At 39.9% G+C, this 11,840-nt stretch overlaps 1 protein-coding gene across 1 annotated transcript; it reads right to left on the bottom strand.

Moving 5' to 3' along the window:
* Positions 1-6,544: 6,544 nt before the first annotated feature.
* Positions 6,545-11,834, bottom strand: fam181b (family with sequence similarity 181 member B). Its single transcript, XM_042487221.2, has one exon. It carries the CDS (start codon positions 8,752-8,754, stop codon positions 7,414-7,416), a length of 1,341 nt encoding a protein of 446 aa, XP_042343155.2. The 5' UTR covers positions 8,755-11,834; the 3' UTR covers positions 6,545-7,413.
* Positions 11,835-11,840: the final 6 nt, after the last annotated feature.

The raw sequence follows: 11,840 nt of genomic DNA, 5'->3' as shown, positions 1-11,840 counted from the left end.
AGTCATTTTCATGCAGCTAACACCAACCACTTCCACACAGAGCTGGAATACAGCAGAGAAACAAAACAAACAGACAAGCAAATAAATAAGCAGTCACGATTTGTTTTATCTGTAAGCACTCGGGCGAGGCATCAGGCAGTGCACAGTTGCTTGGACTGCAGCATATTAGAAGAGACATTGCTAATTGTTCGTATGTTTGAAATTGTCTTTGTGCTAGCTGCTGTCACCTGAGTAGTTTATAAGGATCCTACACTGCCGGCTTATCCACAGAAGGCCAATGCCAAAAGAAAAAGCCGAAACCTCACATTTCTGCCTCACTTATGGAAAATGGACACACTTTTTAGCCTCATGAAGATAATCGGTGGGCTTATGAGAATATGCAAATCCTGTCTGCATCTGTTTGGAGGATTTGAACAGGCTAATGACCATGTTCCCTGAGGTGCTGCCAGAGTATGGCGTGCTGAGATCTCCAACAGTTACGCACTGTCCCCTTTCCTGTTTGTAATATTCAAAGACAGGTTTTGACAAGTTTGGGGAATCAATGCACAGCAGCAGCACATGCTCTGTTTGTGATAAAATAATGGTGCTGTTTTGCAGATGATGTCATCCTTCTAATGTCAGCCATCAACATTATTATGAACTTGAACGTTTTGCAGCAGAAAGTGATCAAAATGCTGATCATAACCTTCAAATTTGAGTCTGTGGTTCAACCCTTAAAAAAACGGTCACCTGCCCCATCCAGGTGAGAGAGCATGTTGCTATGACAACTGTAAGACGGTTTCGAGTTTACCTTCCATTTAGGAGTATTAGCTAGTAATGTGAGCACTGAGGAGGCACAATATACAACTTTGATTAGTCTATACTCTTTCTGACCTTCACCTGTGGCCTCATGCTTTCGGGAGTGAGTGACAAATAGCAGAAATCGACAAGATGGAGAGGGTCATCAATAGGAGTTGACCTTGGTAGGAAGCCAGAGTCACCCCTCTTTGGAGGAAATACTATTTGGTGGGGGCAATCTTGAATAATTCAAGGGGCCCAGAGCTGGACAGAGTGTGTTTAGGGATATTAGATATTCAGTGTGTTAAAGCTTCTGTTTAGCTGTTGTCATGGAGCCCAACATTTGGCTCTGGCTCTGGCTCTGGTGGAGCATGACCAACTATGAGGAGAGGAACCTGAAGAGGATGTTTGGGCAAAAAACACACCTTGGATACTCAGCTCACATAAGCATGACCCTGACTTAGATAAGCAGTATAAATTTGGATGGATGGATGGATGGCTTGCTCACAGTGAAAGAGACTCAGCAGATAATGTTCAGGTGGAAAAGAAACTTATATATTTTTATTGGTTTATACTGTCCTGACCAAAACCACAATAAAGTGGTCAGTTTTACTTCATTAGATGACTCACAACTCTGTGTTGTATGTTAGAGGGTTACTTTGTCGATTTTCAACCAGCTTTATATCATAACAATGTGGGTACTATGTTTAAAAGAACTGTGGTAAACTGCCCTCCATCTTACCAGCGCCGAGATCTCTCTGCTAATCTCTCAAATTTGCTGATTCACGTCATCCAAAGGATATTTGCTGGCTCTAGGGCTGTACTTCCACATTTCCCTATATGGATACCACCACCATAAGTATAAACCAAATTATTTTTACTATATTGCCTGTTTTTCACCTAAACTGCCCTCAGACCACTGTAGTGGACTGTTTGGTTGTAAACAAGAGGCCTGCCTTTTTCTTGCCTCAAATGTTTTCAGAAACATATCTTTGCTTACAGTTCAGCTGCAACACTAGAGTGTTTGTCACCTGCCAGCTGCCATATTGTTTTCTGTGGAGAGACAGATAGGCTTGCATTATGTCACCTGATTAAGGGAACATAAATTGGTAGTTGTAAGTTTTCTAAATCTTGAGCAAAAACAAATGCCACAGCCCATTTTCTCTGTTTTCTTTGGTCATATAGCACACATTTCAAAAGTATTTACATCTGTTTACTGCATAGACAGTCCAATTTTATGAAAAGACCACCTTTCCAGCAGTGAAATACTTCTTCAAGTATAACACCATGTACTAAGATGACAAAAAAATTAATAGTTTCAGCATCCTGAAGCATTGGAATTTATCATCAGGCCCTAATTTAAGGCATAAGATCTGTAGTGACATTTTCATTTGGCATTTTTAGATCCCTTTTGATAGTTCAGGTTTGTCCATTTAATCATGCTGAAGTAAAAGGAACTGTTTTTTTCTTAGAATCCGAACAGAAGCGACTCCACCTATTAAACTCTGTCATCTGCGCAGGGAATGGCTTTTAGACTGATATTTATTAATGTGATTTACATGAGAGAGTTGTGTCTGTCAATATGGGTAGCATCTGCTGGAGATGAAAAATCTCCTGCAGTATTGTCTTTAATCTAGCCAAGACTTTTGTCATGTGCACAGCTTGCAATTGTTATCACACTGACAAAAAACACACAGATGTAAGCAAGCATACCCACAACACCCTGAGGAGCAAAACAGTGCATCATAGCGGCTGAAAATGAATGCAGACTTATATGGAAATCAGTGAGACAAGAAATACATATGGAAGGAAATATATTGTGCTGTAAGTAAATTGTCTTTTTGGGTAATCTCACTACCATAGACAGGAAAAAGGATCAGGCATGGATACATTATCAATTTAAAATTCATGTTCGCAGATACTAACTGCTGTCACATATTGAAGCCTTGCAATACAAGATGTGAGAAATGCGGTGTGAAGTCATATTTTTCTGCACTGACTTTATTTACAGCTTTAAAGGGGTTACATAAGGAGGTCTTTGACAGGTGGAAAGCAGCCTACAACACCCTCTGTGATTAAATAACATCTCTGGAGTTGAGGATTTAAAGTTCAGTTTGGCGTTTACAGAAGACCTATCTGGAGACATCAATAGCAAATTGACAGGCGCTGTGTGGGCACGTTTCAACTTTCAAACATTGTAATCTTTACAGGCAGTTAACCCTTTGAGACCAGAGCAAATTGGCTTGACGCCTATCAAAAATATAGGTTAAAGGCAATGAGCAACATCGAGAGAAATGACCCAAACATTAGCAAAACAGTTATAGAAAGTACATGAAAAATATCTGAAAATTAGAAGAAAAAAACAATGAAAAATAAAGTTAACGAAAAAAACAACAAAAACAAAACAAGGAAATAACGTGAAAAAAAGTGCTTAAAATAATAATAATAATCCTGTCACTTCTGTCGGTCATTTTTCCCTAGCTTCATTAAAAATGATTTTCTAATTGCTTGCAATTTGCAGAACAGTTCTTGCCAAGTTGCTCATTACCTTCATGGAAACCAGTTGTCTCAGATTTCATAGGTCTAAATACTTGGTGCTAAGGTTTCTGAACACAGAACAAGAAAAGTGAAGACAATTTAGGTTTCAAAGGGTTAAACTATAATCAGCAGAAACCATAAGTCGGTCTATTTTATTAAGCCAAGCATGAGCCTGTTGTAATGTGTAATATTCCTGCAAAGCAATTAATTAAGATAATGCCGTGTTTCGATGCCCTACATGTGAATTCTTTGCCCTCCATAAAACAAACATTTTAAAATGATTCTTTGACTTGAGCTCATAGATGAACGTTGCATGCCACTGAGAGAGGCTACAAAGGCTTATGGATTTCATCTGGCGCTGTGCTTCCACCCCGGTGGCGTTGACAAGACATGAGAACTAGCTGTGAAAGGTCAGAGAGAGGGCAAGTGTGGTTGGATACTCAATTTTCCAGTGTAGCACTATGAAGCAAACAACCCTAAAATGTATAACTTTTCTACAGTAGAGTTGATTTCAGCACTGGTTGTGTTTTTACCATGTTCTTTCATTCATTGAATATGTGTGTGCAACACATTATATCATCTGTGTGTCCATTTTTTTTGCATTGTAGGACATCACATACCATGCCAGAGAAACTATGCTGTATATTATCTAGTTTACCGAGATGTCTCGCTCTTGTTATTCAGGTCTGCGCCAGCACAGATCTTGTTAATCTCTTTGACAAACACTGCATCTACAGTGTGCCATAAATCAAAGCAGGATACAGTTGTGGCTCCATCAGTAGGGCCTAATCTGAATGTATCAGCTGGTGTCAACTCAGGGACAGGAAATCCATGTGCCTCTGTGTGTGTAGTTTGCTGTATTGCAAATTGCCAGATATTGTTTTGTCTTGCGTACGACATAGAGTAGCATTGACCAATCTACAAACAAAGCCAGCTGGTAGGAGGTAAGAAAAATGCCTGGCAGACAATATTAGCTTCAAAGTAGAGCATATATTACAATGAATATGTACGCCATCATATAATACGCTTACGGGGTAAGCATCTTAACACTGGTGAGCAGAAATCCTTAAAACAACTGTGAAAAAGACTAAGAGATTAAAAATTGTAGTTTACAAGCATTCATTCCCCTCCAACTTAATAACTTCAGAACAGATTCATTTTATGGAAGACATCTGAAAAGGCACAAGGCTGCAATTTCATACATAATCTCATACATCAGATATAAGTGCCTTTCTGTCTGAATGGGAGTGGTGGACATTGGACTTTCAATAGAACATTACTGCCATCTAGTGTGACTATTAAGAACTGCTTTCAGGCCTGAGGATACAACTCTGATGGACATATTTGTGGTGCTCTGCCATTTTATGTTGTTTCTTGACTGAAAATTGAGGAAGAGAGTGAGTTATGGGCCAATCAATCGTAGAAAATACTGAAAATTGCTCTTCAATAACAAGTCAAGGCACTTAGCCCCCAGCAAACTCCATCTGAGCTGCCAAGTGGTGTACAACTGAAGACTGCTGGTCAAAGCTCAATATGAATGTGTGTATGTGTCACGGGAAGTTGGTGCTGGGCCAGATGATGCCCGTTTAGTCAACTGAAAAGCTAAAATTGTTGTTTTTCTGGAAAAACTGATTTGAAATTCCTCTCCAATAGTTTGTAACCAATGCTGAAACAGATGGATATCACAGAAAAATGTATTTGTGTTGTTAATAAGACCAGGATGCTCATATCCTTTTAAACAAAATGAACTTTTTTTTCACATCATTTTTTGGTGTTTTTTTATCTGTCTGTGGTCACATGTTAGCTTGGGCTCCTGGGCTGGTGCCTGGTATGCCAGGTCAGTAATCCACCCATGCCTGACATGTTTAAACTGTAGTTTAAATGGTAACATTTAGACCACAGGCTCATACGTAAAATATCTTTTCTTTGCCTATGGTATGTTCAAGAGTTCACCATGCAGACTTTAAATTAGGACAGAATTTCTGCACCACAATGAGGTTTGCCTCTGAGTTTAAGGGTAAATGAATGAACCTTCACCAGCCAGCAGAGGGTGATGTAAGCAGGGTCATGGTATTTAAACCTCCAGGGAGAGATCTCCTGCAAAAAGGTTACAGGAGGTTTCAAGTTTAAAGCAGACTTTCAGGAAATGAATGAACTTCGAAAAGTTCTAGCACAATGCCCATAGTTATACATTTAGTGGCTAAATGTACCAATGGACTTTTGTGTGAGTTAAATGTGTGAATTTAATTGGCTTGAATGTCACACTTCCTCCATCTTTGCTCATTAGTGGAAACAAGAATATGTTTGTTGAAAAGTTAATTATGGGTAATGATGTTAAGAGGTTTAACATTTACATGAACTTTCGTTTTTCTAATCTCACAACACTTTGAGGTGTTTATGTCGCACAGGGTGTTTACCAGATAGCTCTCAGTCCCAGAGGAAATGTAAGATTAATTATGGCACACTGAATTCTTTCAACAATGTGCTAAAGTGATAAATAGCAATTTTTTACTCCCTTGAATTGTTAGGCTATTCTTTTACCATTTTGACTATGATCCACACAAACGAGGCTGGAAGTCAAATTGGTCCAATTGTTGGTATGCAATTACCATACAGTATGTCGTCTTTTCAAGCAACCTATATGAGTATTAGGGTGAATTATACATCCTACATAATTCAAATGAACTCTGTGTCTAGAACAATAAAAGCACCTGTCTCCTGTATTACAAAGTCAACATGTCAGCACTGCAGTACAACTTAAATTTGTTAGCTTTGGTTGAAAACACAATTTTTTTAATTGCATCAAATTGCGTCTAACAGCAAGAAAATCATAAAATTTTGGAAAAATTAAAACAAACAAGAAAAAAAGTTTAACAAATAAGAACAATTAGGAACAAGAAAGAATCAATCAAATGTCTTTAAGAACAGATTTTGAGATGCTGATTATTAAAACACTCAACAGTTTGTGGAGATGATCCCCAAAGGAGGTACAGGAGTTTTTATTTTTATTTATTGACACGCCATTGATGCCATTGCCATTGCCACTGCCATTTTTTTTTTTTTTTTTGTGATTGCAGAAACCTTAATACAGCTCAACTCTGTAAAATACAGTAGAAATATATATTTGAGAAATGCACATGATTCAAGTGATTTTGCTTTGCATACTCCTGTACTCTGACAATCACACGTCAACATCCACTATTAGCGATTCACACAAAAACAGACACTGTTATCGCAGTAATAAAGACCAGCTTTATTTTGTCATCTCACAATAGCTAGATACATTTAAGGCTTTTCCAACAATTTGGATATGAGTGGCAACTCTGCTAGTTGGAAATCACTTCTGAGCTGTAAAATGTTGTAAAACAAACATGGCATCACACATTGCTGTCATTATCACTTCATCAAAATGAGTCCCCCCCCCCACTGTACATCGCTACACAGAGCAGTTACTTACAAGAACAAAAAGTTCCTCACTGAAAGATTGTTGCAGCATGTTTTTTTATCCAAATGTTTTGTTTTTTTTTTGTTTTGGTTTTTTTTCCAAATGTGACAAACAGCTCTATAATCTCATTTTCTATCTTTAAGTGATGTTTAGTGAACTAAATCAACAACTATTTGCAACTTGTATGTTTTTGTTTGGTGAAATAAGAAAATATTGTGATGAAATGACTTAATTAACAAACTCCAAATTGATGAGATGCATCTTAGTGAACATATTCAAATACTCTGCTAACAAAAATGAAGCACACACTGAGTTAGATGTGTTTTGACACAGAATGTCATAAGCAAATTGCCTGAGATAAGGAAAATGATGTGAAACAATTTAACAGAACTGTAAGATGTTGACAAGTATCCAGTTATTTGAACAGCTTTGGACTTTTTTTATGAAAGACAACACTTAAAGTTCCTTGTTTCACTGTGACACACATTGTTGTTGAGATGGGATGATACTAAACATTTAAATCTGGTTGCTATATGACTTTCACAATAGAAAAACAAATACAGTAATATCAAACTCTCAGACTAGTGTTAAACCTGTCACAGCAATTTTATCTGCATGTTATCAGCACTTCTAAGAACAGAGTTGTCGGTTTCTCATAGAGATGAATAATTAGCTCTGTTATAACCACCACTTAAATCATAAGTGACCTGAGGTATGGAGCAGTCTGTGAAGAAGTTTGGAAAGGCCAAAGTGCACAGTGCGTTGTCCTCTATGGGCCCAGAGGCAGCCTCTGAGGTACAGTAGACAGGCGGCTGGGTTGGGCCTGTACGTAGGCTGTCCCCTAGTTTCTTAGAGGGTCCTGAGCAGCTAGTCCAAGGCTCAGAGTAGAGGAGACCGCCGACTAAATGGTGAGCATCATAGGAAGCAGGATCGGGGACCCCCATCTCTGGCTGCACTCTGGCAGGCATGCTTTGATAAAGGTCCTGGTCGCTGACCATGTTGCTATAATCAGGCCCCAAGAGCTCGAAGAACTCTGCAGCCTCAGGATTGCCTCGTTCCAAGTCCTTCAGCGTCATCCCAGATGTGGAGCTGACTTTGGAGCAGTTGGCAGGCTCAGTGAAAAAAGAGGGGGGCAGATTGCGATGCCTCAGGGGTGGCTTCTTGGCTTTTTCACCTCTTATATCCTTCACAGGGCTGAAGAGGGCTGCCAAGCTCTTGCTCTGCAGGTTGGCCTGGACCCCATCACGTTTGGGTAGAGTTTTGCTCTGCAAAGGGCTGGGCTGAGCCAGGGGGGATCCCTGTCTTTTTACTGGGACCTCTGCTACGTTTCCTGGTGTTATAATGCCAGTGCACCTTTTGATCTGCTTCTGAAGATACTTCCGGTGGTTAACTTTCCTTTTGGATTTCACCGGCTTGTCCAGAGCCAGCTTGATATTGCTGGAGGCTGAGTCTATGAAGCTCAGCAAGTCCCTAGTGGTCTCTTTGTAGTCCTCGTCATGTTCTGCCTCACCCAGGAGACTCCCATCCAGACTTTTCTCCATGTCGTACTCCATCACAGAACCATGGAAGCAGAAATTCATGAACTGAGGGTTCATGATTGCAGTCTGAACAGCCATTACTCTGTTGAGCCCAGCGGCTACACCTGTGGCATCCACTGTGATCCCTGAACCAAAAGTTTCTTCAGAGCATGTCTTTTTCCCTCTGGCAAACACTTGGTCCTGATGCTGCTCATGAAGTTCCTGTAAACATCCCAGAGTAGAAGTGACGGGCTCTGAGGAAAGCAAGGAGATCTTTCGGGGGACTGATGATGTCAGAACATCAAAGAGGAGGGGCAAAGAGACCGCAGGACTTAACTCTTTGCTTGTGCCCGACCACCTGCATCTAAGAGGGATTTGTCTGAAATTCCCTGCTGAGTTGAAGACAATAACCTCTGTCAGAGCTCTCCCTCTCCAGTTTAACTGTTTGTGTGTGCTCTGAACCAAAAATGCTTTCATGAAAACAGAGGATATTACTGTTACAGTGAGCAGAAAAGCCTTTAAAATCCTGGAAACTGTTTTTGCTGAACAAAAATCTTATACAAAAATCCCTCTTTTAAAAGTAGATCTGTTTGTTGCAAATAATTATTTGAAAAGCAATGTTTAAACCAAATTATTTTAAGTTCAAGTTAAAATTCTAACAAATAATCAGTGCGTTTTTCAAAACAACTTTTCAATCATCACTCCTATTTATGTGTTTCCTGTCTGGACTATCAAATAGAAGCTAACTTGTAATCTAATTACTAATTAAGCACTGGAAAAAAAAAACCAACAACTTTCAAACTGAGGCTATATAGTGCTGAGAAAGGCTCCTTTTCTGTGGGAAAATCTTTGTGCCCAAACAGATGCCACTATTTGGGAGAATCTTCCCAACTGCTTGCTTGTGTCTTAATCTGCTCATGGCAAAAGTTGATTTCTAGTGCATTCCCAGGCCAGTGGGAATTTCTGCCCTGGCCTGACAACTATTATGGGCTGCCTTTGACATAAAGCCCTACAGGGTCTAAATAGCCTCTATTCTTCGCCCGGCAGTGAAAGGGAGCTTTGTGCCAGAGATTCATTAAATTGCACCTCACAGCCCCTTCGTAAAATGGGTCTCAATAATGAACAGTCGATTTAACTAGAAAAGCTGCCGGAGCTGTTAAATTAAAGGGGAATAAAGTGCAGTTCAGGCTCAGTGTGCCAGAAGAAATGTTGACCTTAAGAAATCCTGGGTATGAAACTTCTGTTGTAAACAATAACGTATTTACAGGAAGCTTCTTGGCCAGCGGTGAATACAACGGAGGATGTGTCCAAGAGCCAGACTGTTATGTTGCCAGCACTTATCCCAATTTAAGTGGAATTTCAACTGAATTTCGAGTGAAAGGGCTGTTAGACATAGTTTAACTATACAATAAAAATGTGTAACTAGCTGTCACACTCTGCGTATATTTGCTATTTGTTTACCAGAGCATGCAGAAGCCTCCGTCTGAACACATTAAACCTTCATTTATCATTCTTATTTTAGAGATGCTGCAGCTGAATAATTATAAGGAGATCCCTACTCTTGCAAAAGTGCATGCTGAGGTGAGGCAGTGACTCATTTTAGAGTCGGAGGGATGAAAAGAAAAGTCTGAAGCAGCAAGGGAGTGGGGCCGTTCAAAAAAAAAATCTTTCTTATGTTAATTCCCAGAGAGAAAAGGGACAGTGAAAGTGATAACACTGATCTAATTATCTGTGGCCCAACACAAGTCTGTGACTGAAAAGGAATCCAGAAAAACTGAAATCTATTAGCAACAAATGGTAACAAAATAAAGGATATTTTTCTGTTTATATAGTTGGCGTAGAAAAAAACAAGAATACATATGAAGGGGATTACAGAGACTTTGTGTATTTTGGACTTAATTCACATCATAGTCAGATATATTTGTAAATTCAAACATTTTTGTTCATTACTGCTGTTAGTGCAAGAAAATGGAGGTTTGATCACAACATCTCACAAATTCAGCACTAAGCTTTTATCGCCTGCCCAACGTGATTTCACCTCCTTTTCTTTGCAAGCAGCACAATTTTGGCAAAGTGACATCATCACAGTCATGGCAGCTATATCCCCCCTTTTTTTCCAGTCTCGGGGCTTTGGCTTTTGTGCTGGTGGGTCATTCACATCACAGAGCCTGACGCACAGATCCCGGAAACAAGTTTCTATTGTTGCATTAAGACTGAGAAGGCGAGAGGGGATGGGCTGTGGCAGACTCGCTCAGAAAAATATATGAACAGAGAGACTTGTTTCCACTCTCAAGACATTAAGTGTGAGGTTAATTGTTAAGCTATTTTTTAAATTCCTATAATGGACCAGCGTTTATTTTAATCACAGAGGTCAAACTATAGATTGAATTTTCAAAAACTCATTATGTTTAGCGCTTTGGGGAATTTTAATTTGGAGAAAATCATTAGTAATCTGCAGTGCCCTTTCCCACAACCAAATTGTTAAGTACACAGATCCATATTGTTGAGATATCGTTAAACACTACCACCACGCCCTCTGTCCCTGAGAATTTACTTATTCAGCAGCACCCAGCCCCAATGGAGCAGGGTGCTCGGTGCAACGTGATGTGACACGCACAGCCTTAATCTCTTCCTACTAGTGTGTGGTCCCTGTCTGAGCAGGGACATGTTCAGAGTTTGGGGTCGAGAGAATACTAATAACACCTTTGATTGATGGCCGGTGTCAGAGAGTTAGAAAAGGCTGGCAAAATTAATGACCTCTCAAAGTCCTGAGAAAAGTTTAAGGAGGGCATTTAGTGGCGGAGACCCTGTCCTCCCCCATGTTTAGCTATGTTTCTTTCTGCTGGGGTGTCTGCAGTCCAGTCAAGCCTGTGACAAAATGTTAAGGTTTTGTGTCTCCTGGGAGAAAATCAACCCACATACCAGTGCAGGACATGTTTTCCATCTGCTTCACAAAGTCATGTCATGTCAGAAAGTTTTGCTTTGCAAGAAGAGGAGGAGGAAGAGAATTGCCCAGAATAGTTCAAAGAAAACATCAAGAAGACATGTTTTCATTGCTCTTAAGTGTTTCAGTCTTCAGATTTTTCCCTTGACATTTACAAAAAAAAAAAAAAAAGAAAACTGTGACTTCATCAACTACAAAGGGCTTCTTGGTCCCTGTCGATTCCTGCATTCACTTACCAATTCACTCTTAACCTTCCATCAACCCTTCTCAAACACAGCACCCCAGGAGTTGTATTAATAATATTACTAGCAGGGGGGAACAAACCAGAGTCTATGGGCAGCCTCGGTGCCACATTTTAGAGCTTTAATGGCAGGCAGTGAATGAATGCGTGCCAGGGGGAATCCCACAGGTCAGTCCGCAGGGGTGAGGTCAGCAGGCGTAGCTGCAATAATCTCCCACCACTCACTTTATTGGCCTCCTCCGATTGGGTTTTTATTAAATCTCAGCCACATGCAATTGTTCTGGCTAGGTGGAAGTAACTTAAAAGCCTCAGTCTCTCTAAAACATGACAGAGTCATGCTCGACAGAGCTGTGGTGTATCCATATATGATCAAAAGAC

The sequence above is a fragment of the Plectropomus leopardus genome, chromosome 6 (assembly GCF_026936395.1).
Source record: "Plectropomus leopardus strain MGB_pleo_1.0 chromosome 6, ASM2693639v1, whole genome shotgun sequence".
Lineage (NCBI taxonomy): Eukaryota > Metazoa > Chordata > Actinopteri > Perciformes > Serranidae > Plectropomus > Plectropomus leopardus.
The sequence above is the reverse complement of the archived record's forward strand: the minus strand, read 5'-3'. Positions and strand labels throughout refer to the sequence as shown.